Source organism: Lactuca serriola, chromosome 3 (assembly GCF_051521515.1).
Source record: "Lactuca serriola cultivar US96UC23 chromosome 3, Lser_US96UC23_V15, whole genome shotgun sequence".
Classification (NCBI taxonomy): Eukaryota; Viridiplantae; Streptophyta; class Magnoliopsida; order Asterales; family Asteraceae; genus Lactuca; species Lactuca serriola.
This window is the reverse complement of record NC_136410.1, coordinates 165,608,963-165,621,002: the sequence shown is the minus strand read 5'-3', so window position 1 is coordinate 165,621,002 and position 12,040 is coordinate 165,608,963. Positions and strand designations below refer to the sequence as shown.

At 30.0% G+C, this 12,040-nt stretch overlaps 1 protein-coding gene across 1 annotated transcript; it reads right to left on the bottom strand.

Moving 5' to 3' along the window:
* Window positions 1–653: 653 nt before the first annotated feature.
* Window positions 654–11,782, bottom strand: LOC145095850 (uncharacterized). The gene is made up of 11 exons (XM_079033669.1): window positions 11,601–11,782; window positions 11,006–11,515; window positions 10,575–10,918; window positions 9,623–10,430; window positions 9,214–9,308; window positions 8,355–9,083; window positions 7,544–8,222; window positions 2,213–2,267; window positions 1,877–2,122; window positions 1,184–1,240; window positions 654–704 (listed from the first exon to the last, which is right to left on the bottom strand). The coding sequence occupies exons 1-11, from the start codon at window positions 11,780–11,782 to the stop codon at window positions 654–656; spliced, it is 3,756 nt and encodes a 1,251-aa protein (XP_078889795.1).
* Window positions 11,783–12,040: the final 258 nt, after the last annotated feature.

Here is a 12,040-nt window from a genome sequence, read left to right as displayed (position 1 = left end):
CGTGGTCTTGGAGTCGTCAAATATGTGGAGGTGTTTTTCAACGAAAACTTGATGATTTCATAAACCTTATTGGCAATTTTCAGCCCACAGATGAAAAGGATTCTTGGAGATGGGATGTTAATGGTGTCATGGGGTTTTCGGTTCACGATACAAGGCAATTTATTGACAAGGTTTCGCTTCCAGATAGATGGAATCGATGTGTGCTGCCGAAGGCAAATAGTTTGTGTTGGCGGGTGTTGCGAGATCGACTTCCTACAAGGTGGAATTTAAGTCTTAAAGGTTTGGAGCTTCCTTCTTTGGTTTTCCATATGTGCGATGATTATGTGGAGTAAAATGATCATCTTTTTCTCTTATGTAATTTGGCGGGTTCTATTTGGCGAAGGGTTTTTACATGGGTTGATCTAGTGTTTCCTGGTTGGGATATGTTACAAGACATATTTGATCAGCTACATATTTGGGATGCATTGGAATCGACTATTCAAACAATCATTTGGGTGATGTGGAGATTTCAAAATGATATTATATTTTGTGAAGTGGTTTCGTCTGAAGTTTTTATTTTTGATGATATTGTTAGTATGTGTTACAATTGGTTTGTTCATAGAAACAATAAGGTTAAAGCTACTTGGGTTAATTGGCTTCAAACCCATTATTAGCTATTTCTTTGTAATTTCTAGCATTTTGCTAGTTTCGTGTTCAATTTTAAGCTGTTAAAAAAACATTAATTCGGTTCAATTGAAGAATAAAAACAAAAATTACATTATTTCTTATAGAATACGGGTAAAAATTGCTAAGAATTACATTTATTGTTAAAGAATAAAACTTAAAAAACTTTCAAATCGAGAAAAAAACATCAAAATCTAACAAAACACTAATATATTATAAAAGAATAATGTTGCTAAAAATCACTTTTAAATTTGTGGTCCTTTCTTCAAGCATTCACTTCTGTGAAAACAAATCCAATTGTAGTTAGAGAATCCAATAATGCATTAGTAAATAAAAAATAAAAACTATATTCCTTTGGAAAAATATGCGGACTTGTGAATTCCACCAAAACCAATAACCAAGAATTGTAGAACATGTATAAATCAGTAGTAAAATATCCATATTCCATTCCAAAAAAATTGTAATTCGTGATTCCATTTCGATAGAATTGGAATTCAAGATTCAATTCTGGCAGAATTACCCTCGCATTATGATCATTGAAAACCTTACAAGCATCACCACGAATTCCCATTCCAACCTGTTCATAAAACTCTAATTAGATTCAAAAATAAGGTTTTACAAGTTACAAAATGATGGGGCATCCCCTGCTTAAAATTTTATTCTTCCATTTCCACCACGACAAGTGAAGCATCTAGCACTGATCCAGGCTGCTGAACTTACTAGAAAAAAGAAGAAGAAAATTGTACATCCATTTGATGTGACACCAAGCAACCATGCTGAAGGGCCAAATGGAGCCAAATTCTTCTCATATCTCTTTAAAGTATCATATTTATTGACCCAATCCCTTGAACCTTTCCTTGTAGAAATAAGTCAGTCAGAACCCCAATTAGTCTTATATCGTGTCAGTGCTTTAATATTATCACCATATGCAATTAAACAATATACAACAGTCATTAGAACACCAAGCACCAAAGTTGAATCATTTACTGTAGTGGAACCGTCATCCCAAATACACACTAATTGTCATTCACTACATTTTTCATTTCCTAGTCAGCAATGTATTTTGTCATCAACTCCTCATGATTGCTTTTCTTTTTAATTTGGTTGTTGGGATTGTTGTTCTTGATTGCTCATCATTGAAGTCTTGAATTCCCAATAAAATCTCCTTAGAAACTTCTGCTTTAAACTCATCCCAAGTAGTGATTTAATTAACTGGAAGAGATCGAAGCCGCTCCTTTGCTTTATTCCTCAATGTGAAAGGAAAAAGTAGAAGACGAACTACATCTTCAGAGACGTCTTTTAGCTTGAACGTGTAACATATATCCAAGAAATCTGAAATATGGTCATATGGATCTTCTTCAAGATTCCCATTGAATCGATAATCTTGGATTATTATTTGGAGAGTTAAAGGGTTGATCTCGTAAGATTCCGCTTTAATTATATGCCTCACGATGGCTCGCTGCAAATCTACTCATGGATATAAATACTCCTCCATGGTTTTTTCCTCCAAGGTTTTTTCTTTAGTCATGGTCTCGGGTATGATATGAACACGCTCTTTAAACCTTTTATGAAAATCTAGCGGAAAAGCATCCGGTCTTCCACCCCTACAACACACAATTAAAGACAAATAATCAACTACATATCGCTGTTTCCTAGACTATTGAACTTGCTATATGAGTAAAGATTATCTTCAATCGGTCGACTCTTTGTGACTTTTGGAGGAAATCGAGACGTGCGTGAAGAAGATGAGGGCTAAATGGCAGGTCACTGATACCCACCACCACCGCCTCCTCGTTGTTGATTGTTGATTTCCTTCATCGTTGTTGACTGTCGATTTCCTTCATCGGCGTCTAAGAGAATGAGCGAACGAACTGTGAGGGATGAGGCAGAAGAACGATTGTGTTTGTTGGTCAATTAGGTTTTAAATGCATAAAGTATCGTGACTAAATCAAAAGGATAATTAAATTTTCATTTGTTTACCAAAATTAATTAACAGGTAATGTTACAATTTTACCCTTATTTAGGTTTTGGAAATGATTGACCCGCAATCATTCCTACATCCATACAATAATTAGTTAGAATATTTGAACCTAGCTCTCTCTCTCTCTCCCTCTCTCTCTCTCTCTCTCTCTCTCTCTCTATATATATATATATATATATATATATATATATATATATATATATATACACACACACACACACTTTATACGGTATCTTGAATAACATCATTTTAAATTCTAAAATTTTGAATAATTTGTTTTGTTTTGAACCTTTAAAGGTTTTAATAAGCATACACATATTTTTTTATCATGTCATTCAAATTATTGATATTTAGAAAACTTTTTTTAATACGTAGCGAATTACATATTGATGTTATCGATAACTTTTTATATGTTTACAACATATATAGTTTTATAAGTTATAATAATTCAACAAATTTAACAAACCGGATACCTGATATTGGAACCACTACCTACCGGTTCCGATTCCAACATTTTAGGAACCGTTGGTTTCGGTTCCGGTTCCAGATAATTAGGACATGCACCCATATACGTTCATCCGTACTCAACACATTCATGTATATTCCCATCGAGCCTCCAACTCTGAGGGGAGTGCTAGTGTATCGTATATCGGTACGACACGGTCTTAAAAGTGACTATATATGTTGGAGTCTCTCTCTTTCCATAAGGGCTCTTTTGAAGAGTTAATAAAACTATCTAGAATCATATCTTAAAATTTGAAGATCGAGATCCTATGTAGAAATATTTATAATATAAGGCAATGTTTTGACGATCGTGATCCTATCTAGAATCGTTTTTGGGTTTGCAAGATCGGGATCGATATCTTAAGATCACACAAAATAAAATATAATTGTAATTTATAATATTTAATCATGAAAAATATTTCAAACAATTAATTTTTCATCCAAAAGTTATAAAAACTTCAAAATATTAGTCATAAGTCAGAATAAAAAATGATAAATTGTAGATTGGTAAAGGATAAAAGACATAAAGTGGTAAAAAAAATTTATTTTCAAAAAAAAAATAATAATAAATCAAGGGAAGGTAAGATCAGATCGGATCTCGATCCTACCTACGTTCTTACGATCCTACCCCAAATACGATCATTTTACGATCCATATCGTTTTTCATACCTAGAATCGTAGGATCGTACGATCCTAGGATCATGATCGCGATTTTGACAACCATGATATGAGGTACAATTATTGTCCTTCTTCAGGTCGAAATTTTATGTCCCGTACGAAGCACAATGTAAAATTAAAAATAGTTTAGAAGTAAATTAAATTTATTGTTTAAAAAAATTAAAATTCGATCACTATTTGAATATTAATATTAATATTTAATATATGAACTATTTCAAGAAAAAAAATAAGATTATAATCCTCCGTAATAAATCAAAATCTTTTTTTCACATGTCATTTTCTTATTCATTTAAACATATGACATTTTCTTATATATAAGGTAATACATATGTATGGTAATATGTAAGGTAATACATGCTTTATTTTTCATTTCATTAAATTTAAATTCCACATTTAACATATGTAAGGTAATACATATGTATGGTAATATGTAAGGTATTTATTAGTATAGAATTATTATATACATTCTTTAAATTTCATAATAAAAGTTATATATCAATTTCATTCCTTCATGTTTCAAATATTACAGGATTTAACTTTAAATTAGTGATATGGCATAGAAATGTTTTTTTATTCACATTTCATAGCTATTCGTAACAATTATTTGAAATATGTCTTTACCAATTACCAATTCTTATTATTTTGCGTTTAAATACATATTTATTCATCAAATACTTTGTATATATGTAAAATTATTACTTAAAAATTCTCTTAATGTTTATAATTTCATTTTTTTCATTATAAATATGTGTAGTACACGAATCTCACTCCTAATTAATAATATAAGTCTTCAATAAGCAACGCTTTGAGACCCATAGTCTCGTACATTTTTAAGATGCATTGAGATGTATAATTTAATAAAAAAAAAAGTTAAAGATTTAAACATCTCAAGTATTATTAGTAACTTAATGACTTATTCATATATAATGATCATAGAACGGATTTGCTATGGATCTTCCAGCGAGTGCAATTTATTAAAAAAATGCAATTAACATAATTACATAAGTAGAATGACTCATAGTCTCATACTGTCGAATATGGGCCAGTTGATGCTGGATTGGGCCAAAATGACACACCAACTGCTGTGAGCGCTAAACTATTGAGGAGTGCAAATCGTATGCCATTACTAATACTAATAGCATAATTCATCTTCTTTAGTTATTAAAGATATTAAAGAGGATAAGGACAAAACAAAATTTTCAAATTGAGCTACAAAAATTCATCATTGAGAGTAAAGACTTGTGCTACAAGAGCCTTTTATGTCTGGACATTCTTCTTCAAAACAAAAGTTTGGCTTTTTTCTATAGTTGATGAGTTATGTCATGCTATAGATTTATCAAAGGCGTTAGGATATAATATCAGGAGTTGTGAAAGGGACTTGGAAAGTTTCATTATTTGAATGGGAGGTTAACACGTTCATCAAATATCATTTTGATAAATGCTTGTGAGGTGGCTCACATTGACAAATATATATATATATATATATATATATATATATATATATATATATATATATATATATATATATATATATATACTAATAAAAAAGTAGTTTTTTGCCAAATGTCATAATATTAGAACTCCTAATTAATATGATATCACTTGTCATTCTATTAATACTCTATTTTAAATTCATTAAACCTCCTAATTAATGTGATGTTATTTGTCAATCTATTTATTCTTTATTTTAAATTTAAATTTTAAATTTTATATTATTGTTCTCATTAGTTCACAAATAAAAAGAGTCTAATATATATGATAAATTAATTCTACATATTTATTTGAATCAATAATTATAACTTTACATAACTAATAAAAAAATCTCTTAATTAATAATGTATTTAAAATTTTATATAAAATAATTGATTAATAATTTTGAATTTTTTACTATGAATATTTAATTAATTTTGTAACCGTGGTTTCCACGGGTTATAAACTAATATATATATATATATATATATATATATATATATATATATATATATATATATATATATATATATATCCTTATTCTAATAAATGAATAGGTTTAATCTCCTATTGATAAGTGGCGTTATATTAGAACTCTCATTAAAATTATATGTTATTTATCATGCCACTTGTCAATATATTAATTATTCATTTCAAATTTTAAAATTTAAATTTCCCACCCTAATTACATTAAATTTTAAATTTCAAATTTCAAATTTTTTCACTTTAATTATATTGAATTAATAACATTAGATTAAAAAATAAAGTAAAATTAATACAGATTTTAATATGATATAACTTCACGTATTTATTTAAATCAACAATTATAACTTTATATAACTAAAAAAATATATGTTAAGTAATAATTTATTTAAAATAATTGATTAATAATTAATATAAAAATTTAATTAATTTTATAACCGCGATTCTCACGAGTTATAAACTAATATATATATATATATATATATATATATATATATATATATATATATATATATATATATATATATATATATATATATATATATATATATAAGTGAATATAAAGTTGTTAGGTATGTAAGCATACATATAGAACAAATCAAAACTATGTAGTTTTGATTAAATCTTACATAATAATAGAAGATTATTCATGTTCGATCTATATTTTCTCCTAATTTTTCTCCAAGTCATTCGTCTCTTTCCTGCATTCACTCCACCTAATTGCGTCAGTTTTTTTTACTATATTTTTGTTAAATGTTTTCAAATGACCAAATACAACATAAATAAACATCTTCACGAAGTTAAACTGTGTGTATCTTCTTTCGTTTGAAATATTCTATTCATGAATAAATAACAAAACTATATTAACAATTTTTGAATATAAAATTGTTTTCAGACTTCATCATATTCTTGTTTCTTTATTGCTTTTTGTTGTGCTGCGAAGCAACTCCTTGTAGATATGAAAAATCATGATTCACAAAATGTTGTTATAACTTCGATATACCCAGTTACATATGAAGACATATATATTAGAAAATAAAGATGGTAGAAATAGATTTTGAGGTGGTGGACAATACGTTCGCAAATGAAAAAAAAATAGATGAGGTTTTTACCATTTGGTTGTAAAATTAACGAAAAACTAAATAATTAATATATGAATTTCACATAATAGGAAGGTAATTTAAATGATTTTAATCGAAACTACGTAGTTTTATCAAGTTCTATATCTAAACTTGTATACATGACAGCCACATATTTACCAAGCCTATATATATATATATATATATATATATATATATATATATATATATATATATATATATATATATATATATATATATATATATATATATATATATATATATATATATACTAGGTTATAACCCGTGGACACCACGGGAAATAAATTTAAAAATAATTCAATTAAATTATAACTTAGTTATTGAGCAATGTTTTGTTTGTAATTTCATAGTGATATAATGATTGGTTGCAATTATGAAATGATAATGGTTTGAATTTGAAATCAGCAATTTGTATTTGTATATATGTTAGAAACTTATCATTTTGTATAATGCAAATATAAATTTTAAAAAAAAAACATAAACATAAATTCATATAAATAATAAAGTTTTACAAAGTTTTTATAAATTTCTAAAAACTTCTTTATACACGACATTGGATGTTTTATTTGATAGTCTACCATGGTTATCTAAAATTAACAATTTTAATCCCTCTCTACTTTGAACTCTAGATAAAGCAACATACAATTGGCCATGTGTAAAAACAGGATCCTTGAGAAACAATCCAACCTTCGATAAAGACTGATCTTGGCTCTTGTTAATTGTCATTGCAAAACATACAGCCAATGAAAATTGTCTTCTTTGGAATTTGAATGGGATTTTGTTTTCAGTAGGAGTTAAAGACATTCTTGGAATGAAAGTCCGGTTTCCAATATTACTTCCAGATATGATAACTGCCTCGATTACCCGTTTGCCCAATGATACGACTTGTAGTCTAGTGCCATTGCATAAGCCATTTTTCTGATCAATGTTTCTCAATAACATAACTGGAACACCGACTTTTAAAATGAGATTATGGTTTGGCATACCTGAGATTTTAAGACCATTTAAAACATCAGGTGAGCATAAATTTGCATCAAACTGATCATGGACAAACTCAGATTGGCAGAGGCTATCTGAACTTAAATATTCTTTTGGCTCTCCTGGAATCAGTTTTAGCAACCGATCATTTATTTCTTGGACAACTTCATTCTTGGGAGCAAGTATTGCTCTTTCTTGAAAATAACCCGCAATGTTGAAGTTTTCAAGAATGGAAGGATATACAAATTTGATTAATGAACCAATGGGATCACATGGATCATTAATGAGAATGTCTTCTGGAATATCAACAATTGCTTCACCATCATTCGGACCACCAAGATTACCTTCTCATATGTCCAAAAGCCAGTTTGAAAAACCCGTTATTCGATGAACAGCAGATGAATCGTTGCCAACAATTAACCACATGTTTTTTGTTAATTTATGGACTTTGCATTGTTGCCATAAATACGAAGAACTTAAAGAAGCGTTAACAATATTTTGTCTACTGCCACCCGGAACAACAGGTAGAATTTGTCTAAAATCACCTCCAAAAACAACCACTTTCCCTCCGAATGGAATATTTGAGTTTTTAGGATCGACAAATCTTAATATATCCTTCAAAGTTCTATCTAAAGCTTCAAATGCATGCTTGTGCACCATTGGTGCTTCATCCCAAATGATCAATGAGGCTTTTCTTACTAAACTCGCAAGATCACTCTTTGGATTTATTTTACAAAAAGAATCCTCGGTAAGATTTATGAGAATATTAAACCGAGAGTGTGATGTCCTACCTCCAGTCAATAATAATGAAGCAATCCCACTTGAAGCAACGTTTAAAACAATCTCTCCTTGGGATCTAATTGCTGCAGAAATTGTCTTCCAGAGAAATGTCTTACCAGTTCCACCATAACCATAAATAAAGAATACACCTCCCTTATTATTTTTAACCTTAGCCATTATATCAAGAAAAATGTTGCGTTGCTCGTCGGTTAATGAAACAAAGAGCCGATCAAACTCATTCTTCAAATTTGATACGTCATAATCTAGCTCCTTGACTATCAAACGATTGTTTGAAGATGAAACCAAATCAACATCTGGGTAAGGCATCCTTCTATAGTTCTTGAGACTGGAATTGTTTCGGAGTAAAATTTGTTCTATCTCGAACAAAGTCAAGTTTTTACTTTGATCTTCGTTTAGTGATAAACCTGTACGATAAATACTATATTACTTACGGCATATTAAAAAAAAGATAATATGGGAGGTAAAATGTAATTGATTGCATATTGGAAATTTATATGATACAGTTTTAATAATAATTTAATAAACATATAATACCTGGAGAGTTTAATCTCTTTTGTTGAGAATAAAGAATTCTGTCTGAAAGGTATTCCCATGTGTTTTCCCACACAATCTCTGGTTTACACAAACTACTGGACAATAACATCGTAGCAAATAAGAAACGTAGATAAAAACCAGATCCAAAAACACTTGCTTCCTTAATTGCTTCAATGTATTCTTTGTCATCATCCAAAGGCCCAGATTATAGCATGCATCTTTAAAAGAAGAACATATTTCACCATTGACTGTGCGAATTTCTTCGAAGGATTTTGGACCTTTCACTTTATTTAAAAGAATTCTTAAAAAATACGCTTCGCCAAGCTTAGGTGAAACTGAGTGAATTCTACCAATAGAATATCTAACTTTCCTTGGCTTCCAAATATTAAGTTTAGGTTTCCAAACAAACTTTGTAGGAAATTCAACATATGTAAGTTTCCGTGCATCTTTATTGATTTCATTACACTTCATCCAAGATGTGAACATTGAAGAACCAACTGAAGGTCGGTCAAGAACATCATCAATATCGTCGTCTGCCTCATATACAACTTGTTGTTGACCAGGAAGATGAAAAGGTAGTCTAATCACAACAGGATACCTATAATGAACATCATATTTAAAAATCCGCCATGATGCTTCACATGCAGATATATATCTACAATCATAGTATTCTTTGATTTCATCCACTGCATCATTGTTATCAGACTCATTATTGCTTGGCTCCATAGCAACAGTCGCTCTATCAGGACCCTTGTTTATGTATTTAAATAAATACTTTATAGAAGATCCCTGATTGCACCATTCAACATTAATGTGTGCCTGATATCTTTTTAATAGATATTTGTTGTATGGAACAACATTCCTGTTATCTAACTGAACACTAGATTTTTCAACAAAATGTCCATCATTTCTTCTCCTATATAAGGGAAAACCATCTGAATCAACTGAAGTATGATTACAGAATTGCTTTGGAAAGTTTTTAGAAAGCTTTCTGTCCACCATGCATGGGCAATTCAAATTTTCAGCTCCACATGGACCGTGAATCATGAACTCCTTGACAAGTGAATATAATTCTGGATCTTCTTCGATATTTGGAATCTCAGCAGAAATAATGGGATCGATATATTCAACTGTAGGAAGCTTGTAGTCAGAATGCATAAACAAACATATATGACTATGAGGCAGACCTCGTTTTTGAAATTCAATTGTATAAACCACTGCATGTAAAAATATACACATAAAATAGAAGTTAGAAACTAAAGAAGGTATATATAACCTACACAGACACACACACACACACACACATATATATATATATATATATATATATATATATATATTAAAGTATAATTTTAAAATACCTGCTTGAACCTTGCCAAAAATTTCATTTTCCCTTAAATCTTTAATAAATGCATCCAACTTTATCTTAAATAACCTACATAATATATCCGGTCTATCTTCAGGATGAAGTGGAGTGTCCTTAAGAAACCTTTGAACTTCTGGCCATTTTGGATTACACGTAAAGGTTATGAAAAAATCTGGATATCCAAACCATTTACATAGCGACATGGCATCCAAATAGTTTTGCATCATATAACGTGTACCACCGGTAAATGAAGAAGGTAAAATCACACGTTGATCAACGTTCGAAATATTTGTACTACCACGTGCTTGGTGATTACGCAGATTCTCATAAGACTCACATCTAAGAATTTTTTGTTGCTTACGTATGAAAAATTATCGCTCACTTTCAATCATTGTATAACCATCAACCAAAAATTGTTGGAACAACCTTTTTGCATTAAGAAGTAGTGAGAACGATCGATCTCTATCTTGAATTCTGTAAGCAAAAAATTCTCTCATTGTACAAGTTGGGCGCTTGCTATTACTTGAAGATGTTATACCTCTATGAAGGATGTCAACTCTGTAACCATCATCGCCATATGGAAATAGTAATTGATACTGAAGAGCAAGGTAAGAAGGATGTAATTCACTGATACGCTTTAGTAATTCTGATGAGGTTTCAACAATGATGTCTCTTTTTTCAATTGAATCACAAATGTCACCGACAATTAAAGCAGCTACCTCAGAAGAAGTTGGTAAGTTATATGTCCTTCCATCTTGTTCTCTTTTTCCGATTAATCTTAATTTCAAGTTAGCACCAGGATTTTCATGCAGACTGTCTCTTACCATCCTATAAGACTTGACCAACGCATTGTTTGAATCTAACATAACCTTCAAAAATTCTATAATCTGGAGATCATATGTTGTTGTAGTTGAAGTAGAACCGCTCGTTGGTCCACTAAAAATATTAAAAAAAAATATTTAATGTTAGTAAAGAAAATAACAAAATGAAACGGTTTATTAAAGTTATTGTAAAAATATACCCATTACTTGTCGATCTATTTGAAATCTCGTTCTCCGTATCATATATGTATAACTGACAGAATTTAGGTCTTGATCCACCAATAGGTAAAAGACTTCCCATACTATGATAATTTTGACCGCTAAGTCTGAATATGTATGGTGCGTTACCTCTGTTGATGGATGAATCGACTTTGCCTCCCATGGATGTAAATGAAAACATTGAATTGTAACGTCGAATGTTCTTCATGAAGTGTTTGCTTTTAGAATCTACGGAACGGTAAAGATTTTTGTAAGATGAGGGTGCTTCTTTTAAGGGTGGTAGCTCAACTTTGCCATAGCCACAACATAGGGAATAAGACGTATTGTCTTTTTTTGGCCTCTAAGCGATTCATCTACCCATAATTTTGCATGACAAATCTGACATATAACAATTTCGTCTCCATGATCCAAGTAATCTATT

Excerpts from the sequence above, each read along its gene's own strand:
- LOC145095850 (XM_079033669.1), bottom strand. The coding sequence starts at position 11,782 with ATGGGAGGCAAAGTCGATTCATCCATCAACAGAGGTAACGCACCATAC. Across the intron at positions 8,223-8,354 it reads TATTGTTAACGCTTCTTTAA|GTAATCTTGGTGGTCCGAAT; the intron begins GTTCTTCGTATT and ends ACATATGAGAAG. Across the intron at positions 2,123-2,212 it reads ATAAAAGGTTTAAAGAGCGT|CGAGCCATCGTGAGGCATAT; the intron begins GTTCATATCATA and ends GTAGATTTGCAG.